The 25,893-nt window shown below is 42.2% G+C and overlaps 1 protein-coding gene across 1 annotated transcript in view; it reads right to left on the minus strand.

The window, feature by feature from the left end:
- Positions 1–25,893, minus strand: part of CCDC88C (coiled-coil and HOOK domain protein 88C) — a 125,443-nt gene that overhangs the window by 44,683 nt on the left and 54,867 nt on the right. Inside the window, exons 5-11 of the mRNA XM_077820005.1 lie at positions 12,954–13,012; positions 10,998–11,081; positions 9,056–9,196; positions 8,014–8,198; positions 7,169–7,250; positions 6,542–6,700; positions 464–610 (exon numbers count right to left, since the gene is read on the minus strand). Coding sequence (XP_077676131.1) covers positions 464–610; positions 6,542–6,700; positions 7,169–7,250; positions 8,014–8,198; positions 9,056–9,196; positions 10,998–11,081; positions 12,954–13,012 — 857 coding nt within the window. The remainder of the gene's footprint in view (positions 1–463; positions 611–6,541; positions 6,701–7,168; positions 7,251–8,013; positions 8,199–9,055; positions 9,197–10,997; positions 11,082–12,953; positions 13,013–25,893) is intronic.

Genomic DNA, 25,893 nt, shown 5'->3' on the forward strand with positions numbered 1-25,893 from the left:
TATTTTTTGCAGTGGTCAATGCCTCATAGAACTCCGGCAATAACTCTAAATTTTATTTTCAGCAAGAACAGTTGTTCATTGCAGCAGATTTTCATATCCCATGTGTAAGAGATTTTTTTTAAAAAAAAATGATACATTCTAAACCCTCTAACATCCACGTACATAGCTTCAATATTTTAAACTTGGTGATACACGCTCATGTAACCTGAAATCTGTGAAACTGTCTGCTTCTCCCATGCAGACCACTGGGGCTACTGATATATTTTTATTGTAAATTGAGTGTCATGCTGCTTTAAGCATGCATAATGCACTGCACTGACACAAAGGTCACATGGCCTGAGACACATTAAAAACTTTGTAAATGGGATTTGTCCAACTCCAACAGATTATGTAAAAAGAGTATGTAAGCTAGTTTAAAAACATGATTTTTAAAAAATCGCATAGTTAAATAAAGAGTGTGTACCAGCTCTACATCATGAAGTTTGGATTTCAATTGCAAGTTTTCCTTCTCTAGTTCATGCAATTTATCACCACGAGCTCTTGCTACTGTTAACTGTTCTTCTAGCATAGCCTTTGTTTCAATTAATATGATGTTGTCTTCTCTTAATTCCTAAAATACAAAAAGAAAAACAGCATATGAAATGGTGTTCATGCTCTAACATGTATACAAACCCAATATACACATAACCCTTAATCATAACCCATAACCAGTCTATTAATGCTGAAGTAAAGAGAAAGCCTACAAAGACTTTCAATTTAACCCTAATTAATCCTAAAGCCAGTGGGAGGAGTCAGCAGTTGACCAATTAATCTTCAGGCATTTCTTGGCATTCATATAGAACTTTCCTGCAGTACGCAAAACTCTAGCCATCAGCTATCTCCTAAGAAATAGAGAGTGCTGTGGGGTGGAGATGTGCTGCAATTTCTTGAAAATAAACCTTGTAAGAGAAAAAAAAATCTCCTGGCCCGTGTGACAGGGTCGGGCCAGATGGCTATAGGAGAGTAATAGAAGGCAGATATATTAGCCCCAGGCTAAGTTGGTCCCTTTTCCCTGGGTAAGGTAACAGGGAAGGTTCCAGAACAATCAGGAACCTTCTGGAGACAATTAAGACAGGCTGATTAGAACACCTGCAGCCAATCAAGAAGCTGCTAGAATCAATTAAGGCAGGCTAATCAGGGCACCTGGGTTTTAAAAAGGAGCTCACTTCAGTTTGTGGTGTGCGTATGAGGAGCTGGGAGCAAGAGGCACTAGGAGCTGAGAGTGAGAACGTGGACTGTTGGAGGACTGAGGTGTACAAGCATTATCAGACACCAGGAGGAAGGTCCTATGCTGAGGATAAAGAACGTGTTGGGAGGAGGCAATGGGGAAGTAGCCCAGGGAGTTATAGCTGTCGCACAGCTGTTCCAGGAGGCACTCTAGACAGCTGCATTCCACAGGGCCCTGGGCTGGAACCCAGAGTAGAGGGCTGGCCCGCGTTCCCTTCAAATCCTCCCAACTCCTGGTCAGACACAGGAGGAGTTGACCTGGACTGTGAATTCAGAAAAACGGCCAAGCTGAGGGCTGCTGTGAAGCTCCAAGGCGAGCAAATCCGCCAATAAGCGCAAGACCCACCAAGGTAGAGCAGGAACTTTGTTACACCCAAAAGAAAAATCTCTGGTTATTGTTGCTACTGTTTAGAACCAGCACTTCCATCACCTATTGTGTGGAATAACTTAAGTCCCCATCACACTGAAACTGATTAGTGCAAAGCTGTTGCTAAACTTTAGATTAATGTGTTTTGAGAACAATTTCCACTAGTAGTAAGAATCCATGGAGAACTGTTTCTATTAGTTTTTGGTTTTATAAAAAGAGAAAGGATGTTCTTGTTGTTAAGGCTGGACTGGGACTTAGGAATGCTGGATTCCGTTTCCCTGCTCTGGTACAGACATCCTGTGCTACCCTAGACCTAAGGAAGGTCCCTTAATTGATCTGTGCCTCAGTTCCCCATCTGTAAAATAGGGATGATTGCACTTTGTGCTCACAGGAGATACGATGATGGTGATGCAAAAGAGACATCTGTGAGTAAATGAATAAAGAGAAAATGTTGAAACTACCAGCAAGGATCGATTTATCTTGTCTAGTCTAGATGTGATAAATCGATCCCCACGCGCTCTCCCATCGACTCCTGTACTCCAGTGCCAGGAGAGGTGCAAGTGGAGTCGACAGGGGAGCGGCAGCAATCGACTCACCGCGGTGGAGACACCATGGTAAGTCGATCGAAGTATGTCGACTTCAGCTACGTTATTAATGTAGCTGAAGTTGCGTAACTTAGATCGATATTTCCCCCCCACCCCCCATAGTGTAGACCAGGGCTGATATTTTAAGACCTAAATTTTGGGCCACGTTTGACCAGAGAGGATGGATATGCTGAACTGCCTGATGCCAAAACAGATGCGAATGAGTGGAGTTAAAAACAGGCAGCATGCTGGGTGTAAAATGAGTACCAAAAATACTCATATTGAAACAATGGATCAATCAGAATATATTTAATATATATATATACGTCCTGCTCAGTCTGGACCACAGCCGTGAGAAGTAAGATGGTGCTTGATCTCATAAACATCACCTCAGAACTACCTCTGAAACTGCTTACCAAGCAGGAACTGATTATTTCAGTGTCCCATGAAGAGTCTAACTTTGTGCCAAGTAAGGTGTACACGTATTTGATCTCTGTTTGCAAATCACACATCATTGGGAGCCATAATATTTGAGAAATGGGAGGTACGCACCAGGCATGTGCCTGAGGGGTGAGGGGGAGGAAGACCTGTCAGAGATCAGAATGTTTCTGATGAAATCTTAAATTAAGAACCTTTTGCAGAAGCCTGTTAGAGTTGGGCCAACATTATTTATTTGCACCCATTTTCTGAGGTCATCTTTACAGTGCAAACTTAATTTAAGTAATTACTCCAGGATAGCTCTATAAAGTTATGTCTCAGAGCCTGGGAGGTAGACTTGTTCTAACACAGCATATTAAAACTAATGTCACCACAGATAACCCTAGGGTAGCACAACTGACCTGAGAATTGGTTTGGCTATAAATCATTTTTGTATTAGATAAGCAGAATGGTTGGGTGTGTTCTTCATGGGAATGAAGATTTTTTTCCCCCTTTTCAATTAATAAAACTCTCAAAATGGTTTTATAGCTGTGGCGTATTTTTAAATCAACAGCACAGAATAGTTATCTTTGGTCTTTTAAGATTTATAATACGTTTACTTATAAGAGATTCCAAAATCAATTAGAGGAAATTTACCTTAAAATTATGACTATAAAATATCCAACAATTTCTGATCTTGCCTTCATAATCCTCTCACTGAATTAAACCATAGAATTTGTTCTGCAGCCGTAACAACGTGGGCCCTGATCTTGCAAACATTTACGCCCATGAGTAGACCACTTAAAATTAAATCTTGGCATAAGTATTTGCAGGATTGGAGCCAGAGTGTTTCTATTCAATTGAAACTGGAGAGTTCTCTCTCTCTCTCTCTCTCTCTCTCTCTCTCACACACACACACAAGTCCATATATCTGATGCAACGGAAGTTGCTCTCGCTGAGCTGCAAAAATGTTAACAAATGCCCTGGAATAATTGCGTTTTGCATCCATCAAACTAAATGAAAATGTAAAAGAAATGCTTTTTTTTAAATGTTCACAGGAATTTCTTCCCATTACCCTGTGGGGAAACTTATTGCAGTTGAGGGAGGAAAAAATGCAAGTAAGACTCCCTAGACTCCAAAAAGAATCTGATCTCCTGGAGCAGCACTAGACTCAATGGAGAGGAATGCTGCAGCAGGGTTTTTATGTTGGAGGGAACCACCTCCTCAGAGGAAGAACTGCATTAAGCCTGCCCCTGCACATTGATAGCTATGACCTCATTAAGCCACCACAGCGGGCAAGTCCATAGACTGCATTTGTATCGTGTTTTCTTAGAGCTATAATCAAACTAAAACAGCGTTTGGTAATTTCTTCTTGTCATGAAAGACGTGGAAGGAAAACATTCACCTGCTCAGACATGTCAAGTCTTGCTCGCTTGCAGTGAGGCTTGCTCCTTTTGCACTTGTTCTAAGGCACAGCTTCTCCAATCTCCCTCCTGACATTAGGGACTTTTAGCCTGTGGTTTAAGGAGCTACTTAAAGTCTCACTCCAATTTCTCTACTCTTACCTCTTGTAAACTGTCTCATATGGTCTGCCCTCCATATGGCACTTTCATGACTACTTCCTGGAGATGACATTCTTTAGGGGCATGTTTTCATGGCTGTACTTCAAGTACCAGAACCAGAGGCTTGTTAAGTGCCCATCATATGTTTCTTCACTGAAGCGCATGCAATTAAAATGGCTTTTCCTCAAGCACCAACAGATTTCTCTTCAGTTACTGATTTTGCAGAGCTTATTGACAACACTGTGAAATCCCCAGGTCCCCACGGCATCATTTTACTACAGAATGATGACCTACGTATTTTATGCATCTGTATTTTGATTGCCCCATCTATGTGAAATTTGTTTGAGAGTTTCAGACCCTCTGAGCTTAGGAACCTACCAGTAAGCATCAGGGGAGTTGGATCAGCTTTATAGCCTAGTGGTATCTCTTACTGTCAAGTGGGAGACTAGAACTAGATCCCTGCTCTGACACTGGGAGTGGTTTTGAGGAAACTGTAAATCCAGCTATTTTTCAAGGAGGTGAGAGGAATGTGAGTAGGCACAGCTCTCAATTAAGTCCTATTCATTACACCTCACTTTGAAGGACATTTGCTTGAGGCAGGGTGGAAATGGAAGGGAAACTGAGGGATAACACTGGCTGCAGGACATATATATTGTCAGATTCTGGCCTCATTGCAGCCCCTTTACATTGGTACAGCAACATAAGAGGGCCAGAATCCCCGCAGGGGAATTTCCTGAATGCAGCCGACAGGAGCAGCATAAGGCCAAAGGAGACAGACTTATGCTGCCCTTGTACAAAGGGTATTTAGGAGTGGCTGGAATGCAAAATACTGGCAATGTTACACTGTGGAGCAGCCCAAAGGCAGCTAAGGCAGCGCCTAATTTATGCCAGAGGACACATTGACCCCTAGAGCAAACAGAGTTAGAAAGGTGCCAAGAAGATGTAAAGTGACCTTCACTCCATCCCCATGCCTCCAGATTGCAGCTCTTAGAGATGCAGCACAGAAGCTCACCTATGATGCAGAACCTCGACACCCAACACAGAAGGGACAGAGGTGGGAGACTGCATAAGGGATGGAAGAAAAGAAAGAGATAAAGGAGAGCACTGTAAATTTTACATTATGGATCATCAAGTTAACTTAGCACACAGGAAGCAGAAGTGGTTAGTTTGAGGGTATTGCTGGCTCTAGGACAAGCCACAGTGCTGAGAACTCAAGTACAGTACAATAGAATGGCTTCCTTCTTGCTCTCATATGAAGATAAGAGGAAGCACTAGCCTCTCCCATGCTACCAGAACCAGCTCCACTCTGCATGCTTTGGGCAGCAGGGACAGACTAAAGTACAGCAGCACAGCGCTGAAGGGAAACTGTCAAGACATGGCTCTGCTATCTAGTGTGCATGATAGAGTGAATGCACAACTGATTTGCCAGCTTGAGGGAGTATGAGAGAGAGACGACTAAAAGGAAGAGATTCCAGTAAACTGGAAAATTGCCAGCAGAGAGTAACCTGCCTCAGTTTGCAGTTTATACATTTGATACTCAGCAGGCTTAGTGGACCTATTCATAAGATGCAGTGGACAGCTGGTCCCCAAGGTTGGCAAAGAGAAAAATGTATTTACAAGGTGAGGTTTGCAAACCATAAAGAACAGCCATGTTTTAAGCAGGGAGTGTTATGGGCATATGTTTTAGTAACACTCCATTATCTCAGAGCCAGGGGCTTCATCTGCTTACAGTTTGGGCTCAATCTTGAAGTCAATTGCAAAATTTCCACTGGCTTCAGTGTAAGCAGAAGTGGGATTACATTGTTCCAAGATTCAGCCTCCAGAATCAATCTCAGACAGTCTTTTGATTGCATCTGACTGGCTAAAGTGCCACATTCTTCCATTGAAAAGGCAAAGAAAAAATCAGGCCACTTATTTAGATAATTAGCACAGAGTACTCACAAATGGAAAATTTTGGCCAAAGAATCAACTCTGGCACAAAGATAGCTTGAAAATGTCCTGCAAGGAAGTTGCAAAGAGGACTCAGACCTGTAGTGTCAAAGAACAGGGCTTTTACAGTCAGCCACTTAATGGAGACCCAATAGATCTATAATGAGGGGGCTTTTCAGCACTGGCCTAGCCCTGCTGTCACTGTTGAGAGTTTTACCACTGACTCCAATGGGGGAGCAGAGCTAGGCCACTGCCGAGTGCTTTCAGAAATCCCATCCATCAAGTATTTTCTGGAACTTCAGTTTGCTTTAATGTGCTGGTAGAGTGAGTGTGATTACAAATGAAGCATGAACTGGTGAGCAGCACTGGCAAAAATGGGACCTGCACAGCAGATTTCTTTCCTGGTCTTCACTTGCCTCCATACGAGCCTTGTAGAAATCCACATCATGCAGTTTCTCTTTACACCGGACCAGTTCCATCTCAAGTCTCTCGACTCGGTTTGCCCTCTCTCTCAGTGAATCCAGTTCATCTCTGTATGCTCGGGCAGAGCGGGCATCAGCTGCCAGGTGGATATTCTGAGAAAAGTGTCAGACAAACAGAAAAAAATAAAATTAACCCCTCCCCTATGCTGGTAAAACTAATGACATACCCCTTCCCCTGCCCCCAAGTCCAAATGAGCAGAAATGAATGGAAAGCCAAGAGTGTCCCCATGGTGCAAGTGTGGGGAACTCTTCAATTAGCCATCAAACTCATTGCAGGATTGAGTGGTAACTCAGCCTACAGGGATTCTTCCATTTTCAATGATCAGCGTTGTATATGCTCCAGGCATTATTGGACTAGTCAGTGAATTGAGCAGATATGAGACCTGCTCTCACCAGTAAAGTCACTGCATTACTCTGTCACAATCAGACCTACACACAACATGCTGCAGTAACTTGGTTCCATCATTCAAATTTCATCAGAAGAATTTTTATCTTACTATTGAAAGCAATTTTTAAAGTGATGTGTCACTGCAGCATTACAACTGAAGAAGCTCCACTTACCTCCTGTTTTATTTTCTGCAGCTCTAGCACAAGCTGTTCTGCTTCGTGTTTAGTGTCCACAAGTTGCTCAGACTTTTCTTCCCTAAAAATGATTAAGGAAAACTTAATAAGAAAAATATAACAAGGGTTCCTGGAACAATATTTATAGTATTAACATCATGACAAGATGCTAGGGGTATTAGTCACAGGAGTCTACCAGGGTAATCTGGAAACGAGACCTTCTAGATTTTCTTGGTGCTGCTCCAGTTTCAAAGTTACCAATAGCTACAGATGTTTTCTTGTGGGGCTCTGAGCCACAGGATATTTGGGACTGTCTCTCTTTTTTAAATTATCATTTCACCTGCCATTCCTGCTGCCACAGCTAACAGCCATTTGTAATCGGTCCTTCTCAACGATGACTGCCAACAAGCGAGGGTAATGTGTATGCATGTGGGGAAGGGGAAACAACAACTGGAATCAACAATCTTTGAAAACTTAAGGATGGCATGGGGTGGGGAGGGAAAGAAGGAAAAGGGAAAGAGAGAGTGAGGGAGCTGGGAAGGCAAGAAAAGAGGGAAGGGAAAGACAAACTAATGGAGGCTTGAGATTGGTGAGAAGAAAGAGGGAAGATGGGAGAAGGCGACGCCAGCTACTTTGCCAGCTACTTTCCTTGAGCAACCCCCAACCCCCAAGATCCAATTCTGCAGCAAGTCTGCATGTAGAACTCAGAGATAAGTCAACATGTTGAAGCCAATGGGCAACCCGATGCTGCAAACTGAGGCTTAATACACATTTACTTGACGCTGTTAACAAAGAACCTGAAATAGATAGCGCTTCTCCAGCAGCCCAGGTGCTTGGTGACTTACAATTCCTGTCGGACCCTTCTCAGCTTTGCTCTTGTGTCTGCCAGTTCAACAGCCAGGTGCTGCTTGTCCTCATTGGAGAGACGATTGGCTAGCTTTGGTGAAGAGTCTGGACTAGATGTTTTCAGAGGACTTGGTGGTTGCTGAGACTGCAGATAATCTCTCTCTTGAGTGAGATCCACAATCAGCTGGAAAAGGAGAGAGCCAGTGGCATTAACAAGAAATAACAATACATTGGACTTATAGCTCCTTTCACTCAGGCATCTCAAAGTACTTTGCAAAGGTGGGTAATTATTAGCCTACTTTACAGATGTGGAAACTCAGGCACAGAAGGTTCAAGTGATGTACCTAATGTTACACACTGAAGTTGGTGACGGAGTTGGGAATAGAACACAATTTTGATTCCCAGCCCTTTGCTGACCACTGGAATACACTACTTCCTAGTGTTTCAGATAAGGACTTTATTTTGCTTAGAGTTTTTATAAAAACTGCAACAATTTACAGCTTTAACAAATACAATCAGAGTCAAATCAATACCAGTAGGAAGAGGGGGAAGTTAAGAGATCTAGGTCAGGGAGAAGAGAGGTTTCTAGCAGAGAACTGAAATAAGATTAACTGATGAGTCACAGATACAGAGAAAAGGTGTCACTGGCGGCATAAACTAGAGAGAAGGCTCTTGAACCAACAATGGCAGATATTGTTGGAGGGACAGAAAAGCATCCACTCAGAGAACAATGGGTGAGAAGAGCATAGGAGACAAAAGCTTTAAGGCAAATGCACAAAATAAAGCATATTGTGTTTCCTGCACACACTTCTCCTTCACAGATCAATTCTCTGTAGCTCAAGTATACAATTTATGAGAGTAGCAAGGGAAGATTAAACATCACTCTAACAAATGCTAGAATTTTTAGAGATTTAATAGAGGAGATTGAACCTTAAATGAAACACAGAGGCAATCAGTACAGAAGCAAAAGACAATATAAAAGCAGAGCCTGTGTCTGATCCCTTAAATGAACTGTATGAGAAACAGACATTTCATTCGTACTTCTGTGCACTCGTCTCTCTCATCAATAAGCCTCTTGAGATGGAAAACCATATTCCTTGAGAGAGACTCCAGTTCTTCTGGGGCCATATCTGGGAGCTCTAGCCACTGCAAGTCAAACACATTCTCCTGGTTATGAGTCACCTGCAAACAAGAACAAAATACAGTTTGTTTTTTTTAATTTTCCCTGGTATAGTTTCAAATGTTGCTTGTTGAATTGATTCATTCTGTGCAAGGCTTTTCTTTCAAGTTTGCTACTTATATATCTCAGCTGTTGGAATCAGTACAGTTCCTCTTCCAATTGTCAACAATTTTCAAGAATTGATGAGTGGGCAAACCTGGTCATAAACGTCACTTTTCAGCAAATATAGCCAGGAAATGGTACAGAAATGCTCAGTTCAACTGCAACATCATGTAACAAAGCTTTTAGTTTTCACATGATAACTAGATTTAGAAAAAGTGGCCAGATAATTTTGTGCTCAATAACACTAGGAGTACTGTACTCAACTCTCAATCTTCATGTGGGTTAGCTAGTCACTGCAAGAGTCAGGAAGACATCGGTCCTGTATTGCACAATTAGCTAGATGCATTATTGTGGGGGTGACAAGGTTTGTCCTTTCCCTGATGCTCTGGTTATTGACCACTGTGACAGGGAGTATCTGATTTAATGGATCTGATGTGGCAGTGATCTAATCTGGTATGGAAAAAACATTTTTTTTTTTTACTATAATTCTCTAATAATTGCTTTTTTTCCAAATGATGTTGCTGAAAACTGCACTAGACTGGAAAGGTTTGTTTCAAGTTGCTATGTCCACATTTAGGACTATGTATGTTTCTGCTTTTACCAGAACCATATTCTTTATATTCCTTAGTCTTTAAATGAAATTGCTAGTCTGTGGAATCTACTTTTAGAAAGCAGATTTTAAAATATATTAAAAGGTTACTGTCAACAACTTCTAACAGTATGTGTTCCCCAACCCTCCTAGGTTAGTTGGTTTTTCGCTTCTGCATCAGATGACGCCAGCACAGCCTGAGAGAATGTGCATTTTGTACTTGAGGCCTGCCCAGCAGAGGGCATTTACAGAAGGTTTCACCTGAACTCCTGAAAGTGGGATGATAGCTGCTGTTTGAGCAAACATTTTTTTTTCTTTTAAAAAAGCATTCAGAATCCAGATGACATGTCACCAAATTATACAATTTTTAAAAGACTGAAATCAAATTTTGGATCATTGATAATATTTTCAAAAGCACTTATGGAACTTGGGTTCTTAAGTCCCAATTTCAAAAGTGCCACAGGCACTTGGGAGTCTCATTGCCTTCTAATGGGACTTAAGCTCCTAAGTGACTTTTGAAAATAAGACTTAGGCTACTACATCACTAAAGTGCTTCTGAAAATTTTACCTGAAATCCTTTTTGTGTATCCTTATAAAACTACTTTCAGTTTGAGCCGACTTTTGGGAGTTCTGACATTTATCACTGCCACTCTTTGAGAAGTGGTTAGCCCAGTTAATTTCCCAACCACCTAGTAATTTTTACCTTTTAATTTGATTACACTTAGAGGGTTCATCTACATGTGAGCTGGGAAGCAGAGATTCCCAGTGTAGCTGGAGTGGCGAGGGAAGGTGGCTCGGGCCAGCCACCCAAGTATGTACCTAGTGCGTCCAGGTGAGCACATATTTGGCAGGTAGCCCAAGCTGCTACCCATGCTATCTGGGCTAGACTTCTATTTTTAATGTGGGTATGTCTATACCAGCTGGGAATCATACCTCCAAGCCCAAAAATAGATACACCCATACATTGATGGAATACAGATATTTCTTTGTATCAAACACACTAGTGCCACTGTGAAAGGTTAACCTATGCTACTACATAGCAAAGTAAACAATACCACTGAACCCACCGGGAAGAAAGAAAGAAAGCAAGCTTCAAGGGCTGAGCACCCTACCTCCTGAATGTGTGAAACAATTGCAGCCTGGGTCTCGATATCCAATTGTTTTATTCTTTCGATAAATTCTTCCTTTCTTTCACACTGTAAACAAACAGAAAATAAATACACACATCACTTGAAAACAGCTATGGATCAAAACTCTACCATGGTGTTATTTTCTTTGAACGTCTCTGCACAGCTAAAAAGACACTTGCAACACTAAGGGCCAGACTCCGTCAGGCTTACTCACATTGAGTAGCTAGTGCTTTATTGCACTATTCCAATGCTCCTTGAGGTGACTGAACTAACTGGTGAGTCAATGAACGTGTGGCCCAAGTAAGGGTGACTGAGTCCTGCCGAAAGCTTTTAAACTTCAGGCTAAGTTAAATGTAAAAAAAAAGCAACCCAACCAAAATCCAACCTCCCACTCTCCTGAAAACTAAAAATCAAGGATTGGATCCACAATCCAATCCTTTGCTGGTGTAAATCAGCAAAGCTCCACAGATTTCGAAGGAGCTACACCAATATATACCAGCTGAGGATCTGGCCCAAACTTTACTTTACATGATTTAAACCGTTTGTTTACTTTTTGCATTTTGCTCATTTTGGGCAATGACAACAGATCAGTTGGTTCTGCTTTTGCTTCTGCTCACTTCAACTTCAGTTTTTGGTTCCTGGGCACTAATGAAATTTGTGCTTTGTATGTAAAATACCACAGGGGGAATATTTAATGAAAAATAACTTTAACTTCATAGCTTCGCCACTCTATTTTTATCAAATTAGTTTTGTAAATCTTAAAAAAACAAAAAAACACCCCGCACCATGACACTCAGTGCAAATTTGGGACCTCAAGTTGGCAGAATCTCTAGACAGAAGTAACAGAGAAGTTGAACATTTCCACAGTCTGGTTTCTGTTGATTCCATGATATACAGTGCTGATTTTGGCCCAATTCTGAGTACAGCCATTCACTTCAGTGGGAGGAGGTTCAAGTCCTTAAATAGGAACTGAGACTCTTCAGCCCCTTGCCGAATCAGACCTTTTATTCTTTGTGTTAAAATGTGTTAGTAAGTATAAAGTTCCGAACAGCCACATGAAGAGAGCACTGCTCTGACATAATTGACTTGACATAGCTGGGCAGGGAGAGTGTCCTAAGGCATGACAAGAACATTAGACAGACACACAAACAAGGTCAATTATAAGCAAAGACTGGCCCGCAACATTCCTATTGTCTGTTACAACAGTTTACAGTGGAATTCCAAACACAGAGCTTTGGTGGGCAGGACAGTGATTCCTTTATTTGGTTAACTGTCATGTGTTTCAGGGGAATTTACCGTATGTATCAACTGTCCATTTGGTTTAACAACACAGCATAAAAACCCTCACGTGATCAAACAAAGTTCCTATTTATTTAGGACTTTCTGTCTACACATATTTTTAAAAAAAGGTGCAGCTGAGTAGTATTCTTAAGAAGACAGTGATTAGCTGTTGGTTGATCTATTCTCTTTGCACTCATGTACTCCACTATATTCCTATGTACTGTAACAACAAAAACCAACCCCGGAACAAAACCAAACCAACTCCCTCTCCCCCGCAACAGTCCTTAGACTCAGGAGATTGTTCAAACTCACGTTCTCTCCTGCAGGAATTACTGGGTGCCAATGATTTGGATTGCCTAATTGTGACAGCATGTATTAAAGCACTGGTTCAAACACTGGCAAGGCAGGTGGCAAGCTGAGGCTATAACTTATTATGTAAAATGTGCTCATTTTTCTCCCATCTCCTTTCTGTTTCTGTTTCATCCATCTATTGTGTCTTACAGTTCTAGACCACAAACTATCTGGGGCAGGGAATTTGTTCATACAGCACTTAGCATAATGGGACCTCGATCATTGATTGGTACGTTTAGTTCAAGCACCAAAATCAGATTCAAACGACGTATTAAAATATTTTGTAATTCCATAAGTCATGTTCACCTGTACAGCACAGCCCAACACCAACAACAGCATCTTCTTAATTTCATCCATACTTTTACCTACATTGAAAGAAAAGAGGCAAATCAGTCCACATGCACAACATGAGTTACAAAAAATATTTGCATAAAGTGATCTCAAAACATAGAGCAAAGCCCTGTCGGGTTGGAGTAATTGAGTGCTTGCATATATACACACGTCTAGATATGTTTAACATGATTTCAATGTAGCAAAATGGTTGTTATAGATTAATTTAACAGATCCAGCAAAGCACTTATGCATTTGCCTGTACAGGCACCATGCTTAATCCCTTACTTCTGATGAAGAAAAAATAAAAAGCAGGAGTGGGGGAGGGATTGTTTTTAAAAGAAAAGCCCCCCCATACAACCCAAATTACACATTTTAAAAGTAATCACCACACAGCTTTCCCCAGAGTTAAAATCAGAATGCTGAAGAATACTAGTGCGTACTTAATTCATTGTCTATCGAACAGTGGTATGCTTCAGCAATGAGCTTTGTCTCTGTTCTGCATTCAAGTGTACACACTTTGAAGTGAATGCTCCATGTGCTAAGGAAAAAAAAAAGGGGGGGGGCTGGGTAGAAGAGAGAATATTCAGTGACCATATGCTCGTGGATCCGTTGGGGGAGAAGGGGCATAAGCGGGTTGCTATTGCAGGGAATCTTGCTGTGACCAAGAACCCAGCAAGTATCATTCTCATTCTTAGGTGAAGAACATGTGCTAGGGAAGGGAAATTGCTCTGGCTTATTGCCAAGTTCAGATCTTGTTTCAGCAAAATTAAAATATGGCTATTACCTCCTCATTGGGGAGCAAATAAAGTTATATATAGTAAAGATAAGGGATGAGGAAATTAGAAGAACAAAAGGTTGAGGCATAATTAAAATTGCATGTGCAGCTGGTAAAAAACTGGAGGCAAGTTAGATTCAAAATGAAACATCCAGGAAACACCTGATATCATACACACCATGGCGAAAATATACGCAATGCACACTTTTCTCTCCCTTACCCATCTGTCAATGTATGCACTCTTCACACACTGTATAATCGTGAGATAAACATTTTCACATTCTGCACCTCTCTACTTGCATGTTCAATTGTTCATATCTATATACAAGCCGAGGAAGGAAATTCCCTCTGTTCACTGAAAAGTTTTTGTGTGCAACTGTATTAACACACCAACATGCACCATGTCCTTGTAAGGCTGTGCTGTGCAGTAAATTACATGCATCTGCAGGACTGACAGTAGAGAACGGGAGTGAAATTGATTAATCAGTTATGCTAACCCAGCATTTCAGATTAACAAAGAAGGCACACTGACCTAAATTAGCAAAGGGGTGGAGTTTCAACCTGAGAATCTTGCAATGCAGACCAACCAATGTTACTGTTAAAATAGGGGAAGAGCTCTAGTGAAATAATTATTTTGCCTTTTTTTTTTTTTGCCTCCCTATTTTCTTTTAATAAAAAAGTCCCAAAGTGTCTAAACCATTTTTTTTAGCTAAAGTTTCCAGGACAACCTGAGGACAGAATGCTTTGTCTGTTTAAAGAAAAACCAACAATTTTATAAGAATCAATTTTAAAAGAAATAAATAGTTTTTCAAGAGTGCTTCACACAAATTCTCAGTGCCTGATTTATATAGGATCTGATGTATCATTAGGGCTCCATAAGTAGAACTCTAGTCTTCTAGGAGAACATACAGTTGTAAACCCTGCCAGATCCCAGGCTATCTTACAGGTATATTTTTATTTCCCTTCAGGCTATTTAAACCCTATTTTTCAAAAAGGGTTAACATCCTTCCTACATAAACACACAGTGTTACAGTATTCGTGGCTCACTCTCTTTAGTACAACTGAATTTTTGTGTACCTATAGAATCCACAGTTTTGCACAAATAAAATAATGCTACATTATTCTGAGGGATACAATCGACTTGAAATGTAGTCAATAACAAAAAAGAACTGAGTTAAAAGTAGTTTCAGGCAATATTTCTGCTTCTAAGTATACTTGCCAATTTTTGTGGCTTTACAATCAAATTTTCTTAATTAAAATTTTTTTCTGTGTCTCCTGTTGCACCATGAAAGACCCTATGTAAAACTGACTGACTGTACAGGAGGACTGGTTATTAGGTGTTTTAAGAACAGGAACATAAACAATTCAGAGACATGCTTTTAAAGTTGATGAACCTTAATCCATAGCACCTTTCTCCATCCTCCCATCAAATGCTGCTGAATCTTACTATATAGCAAGTGCTGTCTCAGGTGAATCAGCTGATCCTGTATAGGTGTAAAGTGAACTTTCTCCCTGTGTTTACAAAATACTCCCTTTACATGAATGGGGCCGCATGCATTTTGAAGCCAGTGTCTGATAACTATTTGGTCCAGTCAGTCACTATTGCCCTAAGCAGATATTTAGCACTGGCTACAAAACAAGAATTGTTTGGGAGGTATTGGTCGGGGACTCTCTCCTCAGGGGGATTCAGAGTAACAGCCGTGTTAGTCTGTATTCGCAAAAAGAAAAGGAGTACTTGTGGCACCTTAGAGACTAACCAATTTATTTGAGCATGAGCTTTCGTGAGTCAGGGGGACTGAGTCATCTATCTACCGCTCTGACCGGGAAAACAGAGAAGTCTGCTGCTTGCCAGGAGCTAGGATTCAAGATGTGACGGAGAGACTGCCGAGACACATCAAGCCCTCGGATCGCTACCCCTTCCTGCTTCTCCACGTGGGCACCAATGATACTGCCAAGAATAACCTTGAGCGGATCACTGCGGACTACGTGGCTCTGGGAAGAAGGATAAAGGAGCTTGAGATGCAAGTGGTGTTCTCGTCCATCCTCCCCATGGAAGGAAAAGGCCTGGATAGAGACCGTCGAATTGTGGAAGTCAACAAATGGCTACGCAGGTGGTGTCGGAGAGAAGGCTTTGGATTCTTTGACCATGGGATGGTGTTTCAAGAAGAAGGATTGCTAGGCAGAGACGGGCTCCACCTAACGAAGAGAGGGAAGAGCATCTTCGTAAGCAGGCTGGCTAACCTAGTGAGGAGGGCTTTAAACTAGGTTCACCGGGGGAAGGGGACCAAAGCCCTGAGGTAAGTGGGGAAGTGGGATACCGGGAGGAAGCGAGAGCAGGAGAGTGCGAGAGGGGAGAGCTCCTGCCTCATACGGACAAAGAGGGATGATCAGCGAGTTATCTCAAGTACCTATACACAAATGCAAGAAGCCTGGGAAACAAGCAGGGAGAACTGGAAGTCCTGGCACAGTCAAGGAATTATGCCATGATTGGAATAACGGAGACTTGGTGGGATAACTCACATGACTGGAGTACTGTCATGGATGGATATAAACTGTTCAGGAAGGACAGGCAGGGCAGAAAAGGTGGGGGAGTTGCACTGTATGTAAGAGAGCAGTATGGCTGCTCAGAGCTCCGGTATGAAACTTCAGAAAAACCTGAGAGTCTCTGGATTAAGTTTAGAAGTGTGAGCAACAAGGGTGATGTCGTGGTGGGAGTCTGTGATAGACCACCGGACCAGGGGGATGAGGTGGACAAGGCTTTCTTCTGGCAACTAACAGAAGTTACTAGATCGCAGGCCCTGTTTCTCATGGGAGACTTCAATCACCCTGATATCTGCTGGGAGAGCAATACAGCGGTGCACAGACTATCCAGGAAGTTTTTGGAAAGTGTAGGGGACAATTTCCTGGTGCAAGTGCTGGAGGAACCAACTAGGGGCAGAGCTCTTCTTGACCTGCTGCTCACAAACTGGGAAGAATTAGTAGGGGAAACAATAGTGGATGGGAACCTGGGAGGCAGTGACCATGAGATGGTCGAGTTCAGGATCCTGACACAAGGAAGAAAGGAAAGCAGCAGAATACAGACCCTGGACTTCAGAAAAGCAGACTTTGACTCCCTCAGGGAACTGATGGGCAGGATCCCCTGGGAGAATAACATGAGGGGGAAAGGAGTCCAGGAGAGCTGGCTGTATTTTAAAGAATCCTTATTGAAGTTCCAGGGACAAACCATCCCGATGTGTAGAAAGAATAGTAAATATGGCAGGCGATCAGCTTGGCTTAACAGTGAAATCCTTGCTGATCTTAAGCACAAAAAAGAAGCTTACAAGAAGTGGAAGATTGGACAAATGACCAGGGAGGAGTATAAAAATATTGCGCGGGCATGCAGGAGTGAAATCACGAAGGCCAAATCACACCTGGAGTTGCAGCTAGCAAGAGATGTTAAGAGTAACAGTTAAGAGTAACAAGAAGGGTTTCTTCAGGTATGTTAGCAACAAGAAGAAAGTCAAGGAAAGTGTGGGCCCCTTACTGAATGAGGGAGGCAACCTAGTGACAGGATGTGGAAAAAGCTTAATGTACTCAATGCTTTTTTTGCCTCTGTCTTCATGAATGAGGTCAGCTCCCAGACTACTGCACTGGGCAGCACAGCATGGGGAGGAGGTGACCAGCCCTCTGTGGAGAAAGAAGTGGTTCGGAACTATTTAGAAAAGCTGGACGAGCACAAGTCCATGGGGCAGGATGCGCTGCATCCGAGAGTGCTAAAGGAGTTGGCGGATGTGATTGCAGAGCCATTGGCCATTATCTTTGAAAACTCATGGCGATTAGGGGAGGTCCCGGATGACTACTAATGTAGTACCCATCTTTAAAAAAGGGAAGGAGGAGAATCCTGGGAACTACAGGCCAGTCAGCCTCACCTTAGTCCCTGGAAAAATCATGGAGCAGGTCCTCAAGGAATCAATTCTGAAGCACTGAGAGGAGAGGAAAGTGACCAGGAACAGTCGGCACGGATTCACCAAGAGCAAGTCATGCCTGACTAATTTAATTGCCTTCTCTGATGAGATAACTGGCTCTGTGGATGAGGGGAAAGCAGTGAACGTGTTCCTTGACTTTAGCAAAGCTTTTGACACTGTCTCCCACAGTATTCTTGCCAGCAAGTTAAAGAAGTATGGGCTAGATGAATGGACTCTAAGGTGGATAGAAAGATGGCTAGATTGTCAGGCTCAATGGGTAGTGATCAATGGTTCCATGTCTAGCTGGCAGCCGGTATCAAGTGGAGTGTCCCAAGGGTCGGTCCTCGGGCCGGTTTTGTTCAATATCTTCATAAATGATCTGGAGGATGGCATGGATTGCACCCTCAGCAAGTTTGCAGATGACACTAAACTGGGAGGAGAGGTAGATATGCTGGAGGGTAGGGATAGGATATAGGGGGACCTAGACAAATTAGAGGATTGGGCCAAAAGAAATCTGATGAGGTTCAACAAGGACAAGTGCAGAGTCCTGCACTTAGGACGGAAGAATCCCATGCACCGCTACAGACTAGGGACAGAATGGCTAGGCAGCAGTTCTGCAGAAAAGGACTTAGGGATTACAGTGGACGCTGGATATGAGTCAACAGTGTGCCCTTGTTGCCAAGAAGGCTAACAGCATTTTGGGCTGTATAAGTAGGGGCATTGCCAGCAGATTGAGGGACGTGATCGTTCCCCTCTATTCGACATTGGTGAGGCCTCATCTGGAGTACTGTGTCCAGTTTTGGGCTCCACACTACAAGAAGGATGTGGAAAAATTGGAAAGCGTAAAGCAGAGGGCAACAAAAATTATTAGGGGACTGGAACACATGATTTATGAGGAGAGGCTGAGGGAACTGGGATTGTTTAGTCTGCGGAAGAGAAAAATGAGGGGGAATTTGATAGCTGCTTTCAACGACCTGAAAGTGGGTTCCAAAGAGGATGGATCTAGACTGTTCTCAGTGGTAGCAGATGACAGAACAAGGAGTAATGGTCTCAAGTTGCAGTGGGGGAGGTTTAGGTTGGATATTGGGAAAAACTTTTTCACTAGGAGGGTGGTGAAGCACTGGAATGCGTTACCTAGGGAGGTGGTGGAATCTCCTTCCTTAGGTTTCAGAGTAACAGCCGTGTTAGTCTGTATTCGCAAAAAGAAAAGGAGTACTTGTGGCACCTTAGAGACTAACCAATTTATTTGAGCATAAGCTTTCGTGAGCTACAGCTCACTTCATCGGATGCATACTGTGGAAAGTGTAGAAGATCTTTTATACACAGAAAGCATGAAAAAATATACCTCCCACACCCCACTCTCCTACTGGCAATAGCTTATCTAAAGTGATCACTCTCCTTACAATGTGTATGATAATCAAGGTGGGCCATTTCCAGCACAAATCCAGGTTTTCTCATACCCCCCCCCACACAAACCCACTCTCCTGCTGGTAATAGCTTATCTAAAGTGACCACTCTCCTTACAATGTGTGTGATAATCAAGGTGGGCCATTTCCAGCTCAAATCCAGGGTTTAACAAGAACGTCTGAGGGGGGTGGGGGGGGGTTAGGAAAAAACAAGGGGAAATAGGTTACCTTGCATAATGACTTAGCCACTCCCAGTCTCTATTCAAGCCTAAGTTAATTATATGCAATTTGCAAATGAATTCCAATTCAACAGTCTCTCGCTGGAGTCTGGTTTTGAAGTTTTTTTGTTGTTATATCGCAACTTTCATGTCTGTAATCGCGTGACCAGAGAGATTGAAGTGTTCTCCGACTGGTTGATGAATGTCACAATTCTTGACATCTGATTTGTGTCCATTTATTCTTTTACGTAGAGACTGTCCAGTTTGACCAATGTACATAGCAGAGGGGCATTGCTGGCACATGATGGCATATATCACAATGGTGGATGTGCAGGTGAACGAGACTCTGATAGTGTGGCTGATGTGATTAGGCCCTGTGATGGTGTCCCCTGAGTAGATATGTGGGCACAGTTGGCAACGGGCTTTGTTGCAAGGATAGGTTCCTGGGTTAGTGGTTCTGTTGTGTGGTATGTGGTTGCTGGTGAGTATTTGCTTCAGGTTGGGGGGCTGTCTGTAGGCAAGGACTGGCCTGTCTCCCAGGATTTGTGAGAGTGTTGGGTCATCCTTCAGGATAGGTTGTAGATCCTTAATAATGCGTTGGAGGGGTTTTAGTTGGGGGCTGAAGGTGACGGCTAGTGGCGTTCTGTTATTTTCTTTCTAAGGCCTGTCCTGTAGTAGGTGACTTCTAGGAACTCTTCTGGCTCTATCCATCTGTTTCTTCACTTCCGCAGGTGGGTATTGTAGTTGTAAGAACGCTTGATAGAGATCTTGTAGGTGTTTGTCTCTGTCTGAGGGGTTGGAGCAAATGCGGTTGTATCGCAGAGCTTGGCTGTAGACGATGGATCGTGTGGTGTGGTCAGGGTGAAAGCTGGAGGCATGTAGGTAGGAATAGCGGTCAGTAGGTTTCCGGTATAGGGTGGTGTTTATGTGACCATCGTTTATTAGCACCGTAGTGTCCAGGAAGTGGATCTCATGTGTGGACTGGACACTATTGCCAGCAGGAGAGTGGGGGAAGGTATTTTTTCATGCTTTGTGTGTATAAAAGATCTTCTACACTTTCCACAGTATGCGTCCGATGAAGTGAGCTGTAGCTCACGAAAGCTTATGCTCAAATAAATTGGTTAGTCTCTAGGGTGCCACAAGTACTCCTTTTCTCCTTCCTTAGATATTTTTAAGGTCAGGCTTGACAAAGCCCTGGCTGGGATGATTTAGTTGGGGTTTGGTCCTGCTTTGAGCAGGGGGTTGGACTAGATAACCTCCTGATATCCCTTCCAGCCCTGATATTCTATGATTCTAATTTCATTTAATAAAAAAAAGGAGATTTTGGCATTATTCCACATCAGTTTCAGAGCAGACTCTGAGCAGGAACTTGAATCTTGGTGTCCCTCATTCCAAGTGAATGGCTTAGTCACTGGGGTTCTTCTGGGGTTATTCTCTCTGACCAGAAATTCCCATCCTGGGCCTGAGAAACCTTCCTGACAAAACTTTAATCAAAATGGACATGGTTTTGGCTTTGACATATTAGTATTTTCCAATGAAAAAAATGTGTCATTGAAAAATTCCTGCAGTTTTACAGATATTGCCCAGACATCTCACACATCTACTAGGACAATCCTAAGATAATTCTGAAATGAACAGTTTACATTCCAGGAAGAGCAGAACATGGATCTAAATTCGAAATCTTGTTTGCTTCTGCATTATTTATTTGGCATATGCAATCAGGTCAAGCCAAGCCACAGCATTCTTATCAACAATGTTCAAGGCATGAAGACCTCCAAGAAGTTGAGTAATTTTGCAGTCCTCAACAAAGTGTGTCATAATTTGTGGCTGCCCACACTGACATAGTGGACTGTCTTTAAAATGCCACTGAAATTCTGCTGCAGCACAAATTCCATGTCTGATACGAAACTGGCTGAGAAGGCTCCATTGCCTTTGTGGTAAATCAAACCCAGATTGACACTGAGTGGGGTCCAAGACAAGATAATTATTTGTCACTTTCTCTGCAAACCATGAAGCTTTCCCTACGTCCTCTAATGTAAATCCCTCAGCGGGTAAACTTATCCGCAACAAGCGCCAGGAGGGCAGATGACCATGTGGTGGACTAAACAAATCTTTAATTAACAGTAGATGTGGCAGGTTTCAGAGTAGCAGCCGTATCCGCAAAAAGAAAAGGAGTACTTGTGGCACCTTAGAGACTAAGATGTGGCATATCACACAATTTCATTATGAGCTTTGCCAAGCTTTCCTCTCTGAGAACACTTGGTGGAGCAATATTGCAAAGAACCAATAATCATGGCAGAAGAGTAGATTTAAGTGTGCCTGAAATAATACGCATGTTAGAATGAAGTTGTATGTCGATCATCCTTGTGTGAGACGAGCGAGCCCATACTGGAGTGCAGTACTCTGCCACTGAATAACGCAGTGCCCAGGCTGAAGTGTGTAACATTTGGGAGTTGGCACCTTATGTCATTCTGGCTACTTTTCCGAGCAGGTTGTTGTGCGTTTTGACCTTAGTTGCTGACTTTGTAGGATGGTCACGATATGTGAGAGTTCTATCCAACGTGATGCCTAAATAAACCAGGTGTGACTCATGCCTCATTCCGTGATCACTAAAAACTATGTTCAGCTCTCTGCCCGCTTGTGCATGATGTAAGTGGAAGACACTCGACACAGTCTTGCTTCCACTATTAATCAGGCGTGACCGATGAGAATAATCAGCCATAGCTGCCATATCTACATTCAAAACACTCTCAAGTATGTCAAAGGAGTGTGACCAAGTGCTTATCTGCATTAGGAAGTTATCATATATTCCTAGGAAAAGAGGGCACCATTAAATTACTTTGTCTACTGCACTGTTGTAAAGATAGGATTGGGGAATGCCATGAATACTGTTAGTTAGTGGTATGACTACAATAAGTGATAAATATCGAGATTATAATTATGATCATTGCACTCTAATCACTACAGAGTAACATCGAATACATACTTAACTACCTGCAAGACTTACTACAGCTTACAGTATTAGCTCATGTACAATACTTCATCAAAAATCTGTGTTTAACATTTATCAGTATGCCTACTGGTATGGCAACCCAGGCGAATAACTAACTTGGATAATTGTGATGGAACCTGTAATTGCCCTTAATGAAACAAAGTTTTCCAAAAATAATGTGATTGATTTTAGCTAGTAAGTGTATAACCAATTAACCCAAAAGGTGTAGATGTTACTTAATCCAGTCTGGCTAAGTCTTCACTGTAAAACAATTTGTTTGTTTGACAGTGGGCTAACTAAAGCAGAATAGAAATCCCACTGTAAGATCCTAGGGCGGCAAGGCACTTTTTGTTTTTGCTGTGGAGTAGCTATGTGAGGTCAGCGCTAGACCTTGCTTCGTTTCCCTCGTGGTAAAAACTAAAAGTGCCTTGTCTGCAGTGGGATTTCACAGCAGAATAGCTAAAGCACTTTAATTATCTTGCAGTTAACACCTGCCTTTTTTCTTTTCTTTTCTTTTTTCTTTTTCTTTTTTGTAGTGAAGGCAAAGCCAGAATTTAGGGGAAGGAATGAGAAATCAAAAGGAAGACAATGGCTAGTGCTTACAGAACCCTTTGCTGTCTGAAGTGTTCCAAAGCAGAGTTTTTTGATTAACATTTTTAACGCCTGAGAATGTGTAATGCACATCTAACGAAAGCTGGTTTCTACAGCCCATTAGAAGCACTCTGAAGGTCATGAGGTATATTAATAGTTTTACTCTGTAGGCTGCACAAATGTTTTAAAGATAATGTATTAAAGTTTAAAGAACCACATTTAGTTCAATTCTTTGAGCCACTCCCATTTCACCAATGGGGAAACTGAGGCACAGAAAAGTTAAGTGGCTTGTACCAGGTTACAGAGCAAGTCACCGGCTGGAACTAAAACAGTACAGTACTATGTACACTTGGGATTAAAACAACACAGTGACAGACCGGGGACTTATGTACAGTATCATGTACATTTAAGATACAATATACTCTGAATAAAAACAATTATTCTTCATCCCCAATTTAATAATGCTTCCTCCACAGCACACACTCCTGCAGTGCTTTTTAAAGGACTGATTTGCATTAACATAATGAGGTGGTGAAGCCACAAGGCACCAAGCTGATAAAACTGGAGACTGAAGTCCTACATCCATAGGAAACGCACAGCATGAGCAGTCGTAGGCAAGTGTCCCTAAGCTGCCTCAGAGTGTTTCAATGCTGTCCTATTTTTGTTGAGAAGATAGTGCCCAGCTCAATCCAGCCCTTGGGATCTCTGCTGAGATTGCCAAGAAGAGTGCCACGTTGTGATGTGGATAATGTCTACTAGGAACTGAACTGAGATGTACCCACTCATATTGCGTGGGACAACCAAGGGCGGACCTGGAGTGGACTTGAACCAGCAACCAAAGAGAAGGGTTCTAAATTCAACACAACAGCATTTTCCACCTTGCTGAAAATTCCAGGGCAGCTGTTCCTATGCTAGGTCTCTGAGCCAGTGAGGCAGCCAGTGACCTGAGGATTTGCAGAAAGGCCATCTGCTCTCAACAGTGGGAAAGGGCCTTTGGGCTTTTAGGAAAAAATCCTGTACTCTGGGAGCCTCTCTCTGTGCTGTGGGCCCAGAACACCCCCAATGTCTCTCAGGAGAGGGAGGGTGAGAAACAGATGGTGGGACTGGTGCGGGGGAGGCGGGGAAGGAGATTAGGAGACAACAACAAAAAGGAGGATAAAGGTAAAGAGAAAATAAGAGAGATAAATGAATGGAGGAGGAGAGGAAGCTGGAGAGAGAAATGAGAAAGAGAGAGTGCAGAAGAAATGGTAGATTCTGAGTTGATACATTTTATTTATTCACATTCGTACTCTGTATTAAATTTCCTCAGCAGAAAACAGAAAGCTGTAATGTGTTCGTGTGGCAGGGGCTAACATCCAGCAGACAGTGGAGCAGGTGAAAACTGGGAAAACACACCAGCATTCATTTCTTCCAGTCAGAACAGAGTCCCAAATTATATAAGCCTGAACTCTACAGTTAACATTTTAGAGACAGAGCTTTGTTATTAACAGGGGAAAACTGTACAACATATTTTACAAGCCTTTGTCTCCCTGGACAGTTATGGAACAAAATAAGGAAGGAAACCAGGCATGAAAAAAATACACCAGTTGGAGATTAAATCTTTTATGATTATAATGAAAAACATTTTCTACAGACATTTATTAGCAGGAACTTTTGGCTCACTCCCGTGCAACGACTTAACGGCCTTTAATTTGAAAAATGTACTGAACCTGCAAAGTGTTTCCAGAGGACGGAAATGAGCTGTAGGGCTAGTAAATTAAGTCACTTTTTAAAATCTTTTGGAGGAAGTGAAGCTAAAAACCCTGAAAGGCTCAGTTAAAAAAAAAAAAAGTGCATGTTTCAAAATGTTCATTTCCATCAGTTTCTGAAGTATCAGTACTGTGTGTGTTTGGGTCTAAGTGAAGGTTGCCGGGCAACTGAGAAAAAGAAATGAAGTCAGTTACAGAAGTTCAGGATCATCATACATTACTGATTCACTCTGTGTGTGTGTGTGTGTGTGTTGGGGGGGGGGAGGTAAGACTTGCTGCAAAGAGGAAATTACGAAAGACAACCATGGTGTATTATGTTCATTACAGCTGCCCCATTGGCACCATGGGATATGTGGAGTTATAATGAATTGATGAGATAGTACACTGAGAATTACACTGGCGGGGGGAAATATTCCAAAGGGAAGAAGATGGCAACATGTGAATGGAATGCTCTAACAACTGTATATTGTACAAAGCAGTAGAGAGAACCAATCCTGTATCTCTCAGCAGCACTGTCTAATGTATCTCAGAAGTTTTCCACCACTACAAACTCACAGTTTTTTGTCAGTTCCTTACTTTTCAGCAACTATTAAGTCAAACAATTCAGCTCACAGGCTTTTTTTGAAACATTTATCCTCATCTTCATCTGAATTGAACCAGATGAAATTACCAAGGACTGGAAAAAATATTCAGAGGGCATGGGGAAGGGTTATATCTTCTAAACCCAGTGGACATGTGCCATTACATAAGCATTGTCCCACTGAAAACTGCAATGCCACTGTTGGAAGTGTTAACTCCAGGAGGTGGGACGGTACTTCTAAGAACAATATAGCTGTCCCAGTGGCCTGAAACACTCACAATATATAGGTGGATAAGTATTTAAGGGATATAAGTATCCTTGCTTACTTCCAAGATCCCCATTTTAACATATGTAACACCACTCTGGTCAACATCTTAACAAAGACAAAGGAAAATTCAAAATTTGAATTGTCAAACAGGAAATTCTGGAAGATATGTTTTAGGCAAACACAAGTTGGGCTCAATACAAGAGTGACTGTACCTTCTGGCTTTGGATCAATGACTATGAAGGCAGAAGGGACTCAGAAACCTTTCACAGTTTGAGCAAAACAAATCATCCCTTTATTTATTTACTTATTTTAAATTAAGCAAAATTCCAGGAATCTAAACATGAGATCTGATTTATTTCCCCTACTAATATGGCTGTCTCAACCTCTCCCT

Source organism: Eretmochelys imbricata, chromosome 6 (genome assembly GCF_965152235.1).
Source record: "Eretmochelys imbricata isolate rEreImb1 chromosome 6, rEreImb1.hap1, whole genome shotgun sequence".
Taxonomy (NCBI): Eukaryota; Metazoa; Chordata; order Testudines; family Cheloniidae; genus Eretmochelys; species Eretmochelys imbricata.